Consider the following 12,764-nt stretch of genomic DNA (forward strand, 5'->3'; position numbering starts at 1 on the left):
TCACCTAGTCAGCTCGGGGATTAGAACCAGCGACCTTTCGGTTACTGGCACAACGCTCTTAACCACTAAGCTACCTGCCGCCCTAATAATAATATGCCATTTAGCAGACGCTTTTATCCAAAGCGACTTACAGTCATGCGTGCATACATTTTTTTAATGCAGCTGGTGGCCACACCAGATACTGACTGTTACTTTAGATTTTGACCCCCCCCCCCCCCCCCCCTTTGTTCAGGGACACATTATTCAATTTCTGTTAGTCACATGTCTGTGGAACTTGTTCAGTTTATGTCTCAGTTATTGAATCTCGTTATGTTCATACAAATATTTACACATGTTAAGTTTGCTGAAAATAAATGCAGTTGACAGTGAGAGGACGTTTCTTTTTTCTGCTGAGTTTACTTGGGACAAGCTAGCTAGCTACCGCCAAGACGAGGACGAAGACCACTACAGGAAGACATTCATGACGTTCATTAGGAAAACGCCCACTATCTAGTGCACTCGTCTTAAACAAAGTCATCTCTATAAACAATTAGGTCAAGTCAAGTCTACCAAACTTAGTGCACTCTGTTTGTTACAGATTCTAGTTTTGGAAACAGAAATCTGTATGGAGATCAAATGTTTCATTGATGAGAAAATTAGCAGAATGCCGGCCAAAATCCATCTAGCTCCATCTTCTCCCACTGTTGGACATAGGGCTTCCTCTCACTACCATATTTGGGCTTCCTCTCTCTACCATATTTGGGCTTCCTCTCACTACCATATTTGGTAGTGAGAGGAAACGCCAACCGGATGCTTCACATTTATACATCCGATGAATTATCTGTCTCATTGTTCTATCTGTGGTACAATGGTAGAACAATCTAGGTGATGAATTCATCTTTCAATCAACATCAAGCAAAATTAAGTCGGTTTACCTTTGATTTACAGAACAGTAGCTAGGTTTCCATCCAATTGGAGACAGATTTTCATGCCGAAACGATTATGCGCATTTTACATCCAGAGATGTTTCCATCAAATTGACTTGTTGCAGATAAAAGGCTGTGCTTGATGCCATAGTGCACATACTCTTTTGCAGTGAAATTCCCATGTACCGAATTTAAAAACAACTGGGTTTCCATCACATTTTCAACTCTACTGGTGGTTTAGAACCAGTAGGCTAAGAAACTCTGCTCATCTAGATAACTTGGTGGTCAGAAACTATGGCTCTTTTATGTGTGTCAGTGGAGGCTGGTGGGAGGAGCTATAGGAGGACATTTATATTTTTTGTTATTTAGCAGACGCTCTTATCCAGAGCGACTTACAGTTAGTGAGTGCATACATTATTTTTCATACCACCCGTGGGAATCGAACCCACAACCCTGGCGTTGCAAACGCCATGCTCTACCAACTGAGCTACATCCCTGCCAGCCATTCCCTACCCTACCCTGGATGACGCTGGGCCAATTGTGCGCCGCCCCATGGGTCTCCGGCTGGCTACGACAGAGCCTGGATTCGAACCAGGATCTCTAGTGGCACAGCTAGCACTGCGATGCAGCGCCTTAGACCACTGCCCCACTCGGGAGGGCATTGTAATGGCTGGAATGGAATAAATGGAACGGGTATCAAAAACACACAAACATATGGAAACCACGTTTGACTCCGTTCCATTTATATAGCCTCCTCTGGTTTGTGTGTGCAAAATGTTGTTTGGTTTGCGAATGAGAAGAATCCAATATTGCATAATTATTATATCATGCCTGTGATTCACACTCCTGCAAAACAGGTGGCGTGCGTCTAAATATGTGTAGCTTGACAACAGGCCTAGTCTGTCGAAGGAGAAAATGCGGAAGTTGACATTGCGTTTGTTTTGGAAGAGATGTCAAGGCATAAATAACACTACTCGTCAAACAATGAACAAATAACTTCACAAAAAGCATTTATGATTCCGTTTTAGCTACCAAAACAAGGCTTCAGGTAAGAATCCCCCCTCAGTCGAAGGGGTCTGTTGCAGGGCAAATGGCCAGGCAAGGCCTAGCTAGCTAGCTAACGGTAGCTAATGCTACTCAACTCTTGGCTAGCTAAAGTAAAAAATCAATACATTTAAAAACAATGTCACAACATACTTTTTGTAGCTCGTAAGTAAGCAAAACGTTTAAATATGTAGCTAGGTAACTGTTAACTAGCTAAACCAAATATTATGTTGTTAAACTATTGGCTAAAACCTAACCCATTCATAGACGCTAACTACATTTAGCGCCAATTGATGATAGTATCTTATCAGGAACCACGTTTCCATCCACAGTTTTTATGCGAGTAAAGTTATACTGTATAAAAACATCACTACAGCTGTGATGGAAACGGGACATTAAGGTACAATTTTACAAATGTCAGTAGATCATTTGTTTTTTCGTTCGACATGGTGGGATCTTTCTGTGCCCAGTAAAATTAATTATGCGAGAAATGGTGGTGGAAACTATCATATCAAAGTAAACTTGGAGTCACATGATGACATGACTAGGACTCTGTAAACCATGCAATGTATTAGGCTACAGATTAAAGAAATGATAATGAACCTCACAGGGTGGTGAAAGTGCACGGTATGAGGTTGATGCACCTTTCCAATAAATGTCAAGGGTCTTATTCTGGTGACATGATGATTGATGGTTGACTTCCTTTTGACAAATAAAAATATTCTCGCTCTTATCCATAATAAACTCCTAATGTAGACTAACCTATCTGTAGAGCCTACCTGCATTGTATCTGCGAGCTGTTTGCCAGAGCGCAAGTGCCAAGACCAGAGTAGCCACATTTGCTATTTAACGCAACACTTGACAAAACTATAGGTAGAGTTGAAAATGTGATGGAAACACATTTGAACATTGGATTTTTATTTGGTACATGAAAAAAGTACATTTTGTGTGCACAACGTCAGCACTGTTTTTTTTATTCTCAACAAGTCAGTTTGGTGGGAACACACCACCAGTGGGGAAAATGCACTTATTTTCTTTATGCAGATTTGAGAATATTCGCATGAAACTCTGTCACCAATTGGATGGAAACTAGCTACTGTTGCCAACAATTAATTGAAAGTAGCTGTTGGTTGCTCCATTTGTAGCTAGGAGTCGCTAGATGGCGTCATGGCGTAATAGTGACATAATATCGTTAATTTGCTCATACGCATTAAAATCATTTTGAAACAGATTTTTTTTTTTTTTATCTACCCTACTGTTTAATTATTTAAATTAGTTCCTTTTTGTTCTCCTTCAAACATTCTATTTAGTTTTGTTTTGGAGAATTTCTCATTGCATGAGAGACTTGAGGGACAGTATAGGCAACATTATTTATGCCTTGGAGAGCTGTGATTTCATTTAACAACAAGGAACCAATTTAATAAATTAACTTCAGTCGCTGCAGCAGTCATGGCTAGAAGGGATCCAGCTTTTGTCAAATTAATGTCCAAAATATATATTTTTACATTTAAGCTAACCCTTTTCCTAACCTTAACCTCTTAAGGATCGGACCCTTTTTTTTAAATGTTTGCCTAAAATGACATACACTATTCTAACTGCCTGTAGCTCAGGATCTGAAGCAAGGATATGCATATTCTTGATAACATTTGAAAGGAAACACTTTGAAGTTTGTGGAAATGTGAAATTAATGTAGGAGAATAACACATTAGATCTGGTAAAAGATAATACAAACAAAAAAACATGCGTTTTCTGTTGATTGTTTTGTTCCATCATCTTTGAGAGAGAAAGACCACAATATAATATTGCAGTTTAGGCGCAATTTAGATTTTGGCCACTAGATGGCAGCAGTGTGCGCAACGTTTCAGATTGATCCTGTGAAGCATTGCAATACTGGACTATTTTGTATCAAGTCTGCATTTCGCTACACCCGCAATAACATCTGCTAAACACGTGTATGTGACAAATAAAATTTGATTTGATTCAGAGGTGAATGTATCAAACCAGTTGCACTGATACGTGTTTTGTTGTTGTGCACTCTCCTCAAACAATAGCATGGTATTCTTTCACTGTAATAGCTACTGTAAATCGGACAGTGCAGTTAGATTAACAAGAATTTAAGCTTTCTGCCCATATAAGACATGTCTATGTCCTGGAAAGTTTGCTGTTACTTACAACAGTCATGCTCATCACAATAGCGCACGTTAGCTCAAGCGTCCCGTATACGGGACACCGATCCTGTAGAGGTTAACCTAATTCTCCTAACCTGCTACATTAAGCCACCTCACCTGCTGCGTAAGTTTTCCTAACCTGCTACAAAAAGTGAAATCTGACGTTAATTTGACAAAAGCTGGATCCCTTCCAGCCATGACCCAGCATCAGCGGTCCGAGCCCGGGGAGGGAAGCTCAAGTGAGGGTTGCACAGCTGAGCGGACACACACACACACACACACACACACACACACACACACACACACACACGCGCAGGGAAGTCGCTAAATCAACCAAAAGTGTCAAAGTCGTTACGTTGGCAACACTGCTTCTGGCCGGGGTAGTTTATTTAAGAGCCCTGATGCTCGTTCTGAACGTTGAAAAGCATCGTTTGCGGTACGGTTTTGGAAACATAAGGAAGGTATTTTTCATATCAGCAAGAAATTATTTTCAAAAGATTAAATCACTACACACCTTTTTATAGTTTTAGGGATCCCACACGGCCATAGTTCCACGTTACAGAGCTTGTTTACGGAAAACAGATGGAAGACACAGTGCTAATTAGCTATCTGCGTCTCCGAACACGTGTGTGATTTTAAGTTTAGATGCTGTTTTGGCTGCCAGTTCCATTTCGCCTCTTAAAGAGAACATGTAAGGTCCTTGGACTATAAAGGACATAGGTTGGGTTTGCTCCTAGCAGAACTCGGCTAAGCGAAGCGACCGTCTGTGCTCGCATACTCCCTGAAGACCTTCGCTTGTAAAACTTGGAGAAAAAAAAAGCGGCAATATTACTGTTTGTCCCTGTTGAGCCACCGTAGCAACAACATAGCCAGAAACACTTCCTCAAAATACTCTGAATGAATCAACGATAAATCAAGAAATCTGTCATTTAATTTTGACGTTTTTGCCGAGGAGGTCTTAGTCGCGCAATTTTACATCTAGCTAAGATGTTTGGTGCAGTATTTCTCAAGTGAAAAAAATTAGCATGAAAACTAGGCCTCTCTCCTTGAATGACAACCAACACTTCATGTTCGCACTCCTACTAGGAGTAGTACTGTTGACCAATTACCGACAAAGGGGCGTAGACTTCGGCTACCAAACTACGACTTGCCTCAACGTGGGCACAAACAGCCGTAAAAAAAAACCTGCCGAAGACCAAAATGAATAAAAAACGTCACAAAATGTCATCATAATATATGTGCCAACTGTTTCAACTGGGAAGCATTCAGCCTAAAGAGTAACGTTAGGCCCCTTTAGTTCATTACTGGGCTAGCTAAAACCCAAACCCCAAATAGCTAACGTTAGCTAGCTACGTGTACCTTGCGATTTTAGACTTTATTTCCTAACTTAGCCAGGCAAGGGACAGGGAACTAAGTTTGCGTACATCAGAAAATAAGGGATGTTTTTTTTAAGCAAGGAATGTGTGATTGCAAACTAGTTTCAAGTTTTATTGGCCGTATGTACAGTATACACATGGTATACACCGTCCAAAGCTTGCTTAATTGTAGGTTCCTTCTCGACATATTACTGTTTGTCCCTGTTGAGCCACCGTAGCAACAACAATAAGAAATAATAAAAGATAACAATACAAACAGAAAGTAAATGGCTCGGTGGAATATAATACAGGAAGGCACAATTTATAGTACAATATTTACACGTTTATATGGGATGGGGGGGATTAAGGGGCAACTAGCTAGCTAGCAAGCCATCAAATGACATAACAGTCCTGCATTTCATCCAGACTTTTCTTTTCCAGATTGTGTTACTGTGCACCACAGGAGAGATGGCATCGGTGAAAGACAGCAGTCAAACACTCCGGCTCAATGTCATCACGAAAGATAAAGAGGAGGAAGTGAAGATTTGGGAATGTGACGATTACCCAGGTAAGAGAGCAGGGTTTTATAAACAGCTGCTCTGGCCCTCGAGGGACACAGTGTCTGCTGGTTTTCATACATATCTTTTGGTCAGAGCAAAAGTGGTGGTCTAAGGCACTGCATCGCTGTGCTAACTGTGCCACTAGAGATCCTGGTTCGAATCCAGGCTCTGTCGTAGCCGGCCGCGACCAGGAGACCCATGGGGCGGCGCACAATTGGCCCAGCGTCGTCCAGGGTAGGGGAGGGGAATGGCCGGCAGGGATGTAGCTCAGTTGGTAGAGCATGGCGTTTGCCAGCCGCTCATTGTTACATGGTTTTAGTATTTTTATTTTACTCCCTGCAAGATGACTGTAGTTTTAATACTACAGCTTTGACGGTATGTATATTGCAGCTTTTGACATGTTCTTCTGTTCTCATTCACACAGGAGAGAGTCCAGAGATGGCGTCAGTAAAGACGGCAGACAGCGGTCAAACACTGGGGCCGAATGTCACCATTAAAGAGGAGGAGGAGGTAGACGTTGGGGAATCTGGTGATCACGGTAAGAGCAGGTTGTATTTTAGGCCTGTCAGATTATTAAAAAAACAACAAATGAGTTGATTAACCTCACAGTTTTTAACTCGTACACATTGTAAATAGAATACATTATTTCAGAACGCGACCTACCGCTTGCATGTCAATATCAGACTGGGAATAATTGACATTTGTCATCTCCGCCCTATCTCCAAGGGTAGTCAAGGACATGACACCTTATTGACATCTGACTTGAACCAACCAATTAGAATGCATAACCATTAAATACACATTTCTGCAGTGGCGAGTGGAAACACGACTAACCCTGTTACATATGCGCGCGTGACTAAGTGGCTTCGGATAAAAGCGTCTGCTAAATTGCATATATCATAAACCGTGTCATAGTGTCACTTCCTTAAAAAAAATAAAGAGAAAGGAAATGTAGCATTATAGTTAGAAGCAGAGAAACGTAGGTAGCCCTGCCATGGATCTCCATACACTTAAAGCAGAGTTCTCTATACCCATTTTAAGTACTGCTTAATTGTGCAAAAATCTTTTATTTTAATTTGATGCAATGATTATGTATGGGTATTTCACCTGCTCACCTGTTGTTCTGCTGTCATTCACACAGGAGAGACCCCGAACTCCTCTGACCAAGTTGAGACATTTCCTGCATCAGGGAAGCAACACCAGGAAGTGGGCAAAGCTAAGAGGTCTCACCACTGTCCCCAGTGTAAGAAGACTTTCCCATTCCCATCATATCTTGAAAGACACCTGCGAAAACATTCCGGAGAGAAGCCTTATTCCTGCTCTGACTGTGGGATGAGTTTCTCTCAACTGAGTGGCTTGAACGTGCACCATCGAACACACACTGGAGAGAAGCCTCACCACTGTCCTCACTGTGAGGAGAGTTTCCCATTCCCATCATATCTTGAAAGACACCTGCGAAAACATTCTGGCGAAAAGCCTTATACCTGCTCTGACTGTGGGATGAGTTTCTCTCAACTGAGTGGCTTGAACGTGCACCATCGAACACACACTGGAGAGAAGCCTCACCACTGCCCTCACTGTGAGAAGAGTTTCCCATTCCCATCGTATCTTGAAATACACCTGCGGAAACATTCTGGAGAGAAGCCTTACTCCTGCTCTGACTGTGGGAAATGCTTCACAACATCAAGTCATCTAACCTCTCATCGGAGAACTCACACAGGGGAGAAGCCTTACTCCTGCTCTGACTGTGGGAAGAGTTTTCCATTCCCGTCATATCTTGAAAGACACCTGCGGAAACATTCTGGAGAGAAGCCTTATTGCTGTTCTGACTGTGGGAAATGCTTCACCACGTCAAGTAATCTAACGCTTCATCAGAGTACACACAGGGGAGATGCCATGGAGCCAATTTGAGTTCAAATAAATTGTCCCAAAAGAAAAAGAATGTAAATGGAAAAAAATGTGAAGTAATGCATGTTGAAACTGAAATGTAAAAGAATTATGTAAACAAAAAATAGTGAATTGTATGAAATAAATGTAGAATTCAAAACACATTGAAAATGATTTTGAAAGCATTGAGTTGATGTTTGCATCCAATCTTAACGTTTATTTGGTCAAATAACTTGTTTTCACTCTTGGCTTTTGTCCTTGCGATGACAATTTTTATTCCACCTTCAAGTAATCTTTTCTCCCCACCAAGTTTTGGTACTCTTGACATGGAGGCGGGGTTAGGGGGGATGGGCGTGTCCAACGAGCCACAGCCTTTGGCGTGGCAGCATTCCCCAACAGTACACAATTTTTAATGTAACCCTGGACAAGCACACCTGATTCAACTAATCATCAAGCCCTCAATGAGCCGAATGAGGTGTAGGGGCTAGAAAAACTATGCTGGAGGACCAGGGTTGGGAATTACTGTCCTAACCAATAGGTTACTTGCACAATGTTATAAAACTACTTCCTGGTAATAAAGGTCATGGCAATATGCTTCCGGCGAACTACTTCCTGTTTTTAGCTGTGGTCACCTGTATTAGCTTACAATTTCTCTCTGGTCCTTGTCCTATTTGTATCGTGTGTGTATATACAGTGCATTCGGAAAGTATTCAGACCCTTTGGCTTTTTCCACATTTTGTTACGTTACAACCTTATTCTAAAATAGATTAAGTTGTTTTTTCCCCCTCATCAATCGACACACAATACCCCATAATGACAATGCGAAAACAGATTTGTAGAAATCTTTGCATTTAATTTTTTGTTTGTTTACCGGAAATATCCTGTTTACATAAGTATTCAGACCCTTTACTCAGTACTTTGTTGAAGCACCTTTGGCAGCGATTACAGCCTAGAGTCTTCTTGGGTATGACGCTACAACCTTGGCACACCAGTATTTCGGGACTTTCTTTCATTCTACTCTGCAGATCCTCTCAAGCTCTGTCAGGTTGGATGGGGAGCGTTGCTGCACAGCTATTTTCAGGTCTCTCCAGAGATGTTCGATTGGGTTCAAGTCCGGGCTCTGGCTGGGCCACTCAAGGACATTCAGAGAATTTTCCCGAAGCCACTCCAGCGTTGTCTTGGCTGTGTGCTTAGGGTCGTTGTCCTTTTGGAAAGTTAACCTTCTCCCCAGTCTGAGGTCCTGAGTGCTCTGGAGCAGGTTTTCATCAAGGATCTCTCTGTACTTTGCTCCATTCATCTTTCCTTCAATCCTGACTAGTCTCCCAGTCCCTGCCGCTGAAAAACATCCCCACAGCATGATGCTGCCACCACCATGCTTCCCCGTAGGGATGGTGCCAGGTTTCCTCCAGATGTGACGCTTGGCATTCAGGACAAAGAGTTCAATCTTGGTTTCATCAGACCAGAGAATCTTGTTTCTCATGGTCTGAGATTCTTTAGGTGCCTTTTGGCAAACTCCAAGCAGGCTGTCATGTGCCTTTTACTGAGGAGTGGATTCCGTCTGGCCACTCTACCATAAAGGCCTGATTGGTGGAGTGCTGCAGAGATGGTTGTCCTTCTGGAACGTTCTCCCATCTCCACAGAGGAACTCTGGAGCTCTGTCAGAGTGACCATCGGGTTCTTGGTCACCTCCCTGACCAAGGCCCTTCTCCCCCGATTGCTCAGTTTGGCCGGGTGGCCAGCTCTAGGAAGAGTCTTGGTGGTTCCAAACATCTTCCATTTAAGAATGATGGAGGCCACTGTGTTCTTGGGGACCTTCAATGCTGCAGACATTTTTTGGTACCCTTCCCAGATCTGTGCCTCGACACAATCCTGTCTCCGAGCTCTACAGACAATTCCTTCGACCTCATGGCTTGGTTTTTGCTCTGACATGCACTGTCAACTGTGGGACCTTATATAGACAGGTGTGTGCCTTTCCAGATCATGTCCAATCAATTGAATTTACCACAGGTGGACACCAATCAAGTTGTAGAAACATCTCAAGGATGATAGTCTCATAGCAAAGGGTCTGAATACTTAAGTAAATAAGGATTTCTGTTTTTCATTTTGAATAAATTTGCAATTTCTAAAAACCTGTTTTCGCTTCGTCATTATGGGGTATTTTGTGTAGATTGATGAGAAATGTTTATTTAATCAATTTTAGAATAAGACTGTAACGTAACAAAATGTGGAAAAAGTCAAGGGGTCTGAATACTTTCCGAATGCACTGTATACAGTGCCTTCAGAAAGTATTCATAGCCCTTGACTTTATTCCACATTTTGTTACATTACAGCCTGAATTCAAAATGGATCAAAACCTAAAATCATCCATTGCTGCTTTATCTATAGCACCAGGAGGTGGCACTGTTGCTCTACAAAAAGTGTGTGTGTGTTTGTTTGTTTGTGTGAGTGTGTGTTTGTGTGCGAGCGCGCAATGTCTTTGTGCTCGTATGTTCATAAGAGAGAGCGTTAGAAAAACATTATCAGCATTTTAAAACCACGAAGCTCTAAAAGTTGGCGTTCTGTCCAAGTAGGAAGTGACAGAATCCTACCAACGCACCTACCCCCAGTTTCAAATCCACAGGCTATATTGTAGTCTAAGTTTCATTATTTTAGGTTTTTGTCAAGGGGGAACGCTCAACACTGCCTGCCTGTCTCTGTCTGTCTGTCTGTCTCTGTCTGTCTGTCTGCCTGTCTCTGTCTGTCTGTCTGCCTGTCTGTCTGCCTGCCTTTCTGTCTCTGTCCATCTGCCTGTCTGTCAGTCGGTATACAGTCTGAGAACCCCAAGGCAGATCAGCAATTATCTGCACACCTCACGTTGTAAAAATAAACTGTAGATGCTATTCCTTTGTGTCCCTATGATTGCCCTTTTCTCCTGTCATCATGAATGCTCCAATTAAAGAGCAGGATGAAACACATTGCTTCCCCTTCGCTCTCTCCCTCTACAGGATTCTATTGCCTTCCTTTGGCTTTATAACCTAGAAACACAGTGCATTTCGTGTGGGTTATCATCACCACAGAATCTAAGTCGGTGCCTGTGAAGTTATCTAGCAAACTCCCATGTCACTGAGGCTGCCACAGCCATAGAGATACAACAATTACAACAAATGAAGAAATTAGCATTGACTTTAATGGGAATGTATATTCTAGTAACTCTATTTCACTGTTTTGATCATAGATTGAGTTTGTCCAGGGATTCAGAGGTTTCTGATCTCATCTCTCTCTCTCTCCATCTCTCTCTCTCTCTCCATCCCATCCCTCTCTCTCTCTCCATCCCATCCCTCTCTCTCTCTCTCTCTCTCTCATCCCTCTCTCTCCCCATCTCTCTCTCTCTCTCTCCATCCCATCCCTCTCTCTCTCCATCTCTCTCTCTCTCCATCCCATCCCTCTCTCTCTCTCCATCTCTCTCTCTCTCCATCCCATCCCTCTCTCTCTCCATCTCTCTCTCTCTCTCCATCCCATCCCTCTCTCTCTCTCCATCCCATCCCTCTCTCTCTCCATCCCATCTCTCTCTCTCTCTCTCTCCATCCCACCCCCCCCCCTCTCTCTCTCTCCATCCCATCCCTCTCTCTCTCCCTCTCTCTCCATCCCACCCCCCCTCTCTCTCTCTCTCTCTCTCTCCATCCCATCCCTCTCTCTCTCTCCACCCCCCCTCTCTCTCTCTCTCTCCATCCCATCCCTCTCTCTCTCTCTCCATCCCATCTCTCTCTCTCTCCATCCCATCTCTCTCTCTCTCTCTCTCTCTCTCTCTATCCCCCCCCTCTCTCTCTCTCCATCCCATCCCCCTCTCTCTCTCTCTCTCTCCATCCCATCTCTCTCTCTCTATATCCCACCCCCCCTCTCTCTCTCTCCATCCCATCCCCCTCTCTCTCTCTCTCTCTCTCCATCCCACCCCCCCCCCTCTCTCTCTCTCTCCATCCCATCCCTCTCTCTCTCTCTCCATCCCATCCCTCTCTATCTCTCTCCATCCCATCCCTCTCTCTCTCTCTCTCTCCATCCCACCCCCCTCTCTCTCTCTCTCCATCCCACCCCCCTCTCTCTCTCTCTCCATCCCATCCCTCTCTCTCTCTCTCTCTCTCTATCCCATCCCTCTCTCTCTCTCCATCCCATCCCTCTCTCCATCTCCATCTCTCTCTCCATCCCATCCCTCTCTCTCTCTCTCCATCCCATCCCTCTCTCTCTCCATCTCTCTCTCTCATCCCATCCCTCTCTCTCCATCCCATCCCTCTCTCTCTCTCCATCTCTCTCTCCATCCCATCCCTCTCTCTCTCTCCATCTCTCTCTCCATCTCTCTCCATCCCATCCCTCTCTCTCTCCATCCCATCCCCCTCTCTCTCTCTCCCATCCCTCTCTCTCTCTCTCCATCCCATCCCTCTCTCTCTCTCCATCCCATCCCTTTCTCTCTCCATCCCATCCATCTCTCTCTCTCCATCCCATCCCTCTCTCTCTCCATCCCATCCCTCTCTCTCTCCATCCCATCCCTCTCTCTCTCCATCCCATCCCCCCCTCTCTCTCCATCCCATTCTCCATCTCCATCCCATCCCTCTCTCTCTCTCCATCCCATCCCTCTCTCTCTCTCCATCCCATCCCTCTCTCTCTCTCCATCCCATCCCTCTCTCTCTCCATCCCATCCCTCTCTCTCTCCATCCCATCCCTCTCTCTCTCTCCATCCCATCCATCTCTCTCTCTCCATCCCATCCCTCTCTCTCTCTCTCCGTCTCTCTCTCTCCATCCCATCCCTCTCTCTCTCTCCATCCCATCCCTCTCTCTCTCCATCCCATCCCTCTCTCTCTCCATCCCATCCCTCTC

At 43.9% G+C, this 12,764-nt stretch overlaps 1 protein-coding gene across 1 annotated transcript; it reads left to right on the forward strand.

Annotated features, from left to right (window-relative positions):
* Positions 1 to 1,802: 1,802 nt before the first annotated feature.
* LOC311145454 (uncharacterized protein) lies at positions 1,803 to 10,043 on the forward strand. Its single transcript, XM_084181697.1, has 4 exons — positions 1,803 to 1,953; positions 5,914 to 6,040; positions 6,457 to 6,570; positions 7,174 to 10,043. Exons 2-4 carry the CDS (start codon positions 5,941 to 5,943, stop codon positions 7,941 to 7,943), a joined length of 984 nt encoding a protein of 327 aa, XP_084037823.1. The 5' UTR covers positions 1,803 to 1,953; positions 5,914 to 5,940; the 3' UTR covers positions 7,944 to 10,043.
* Positions 10,044 to 12,764: the final 2,721 nt, after the last annotated feature.

Source organism: Coregonus lavaretus (assembly GCF_964263955.1).
Source record: "Coregonus lavaretus genome assembly, chromosome: 18".
Classification (NCBI taxonomy): domain Eukaryota; kingdom Metazoa; phylum Chordata; class Actinopteri; order Salmoniformes; family Salmonidae; genus Coregonus; species Coregonus lavaretus.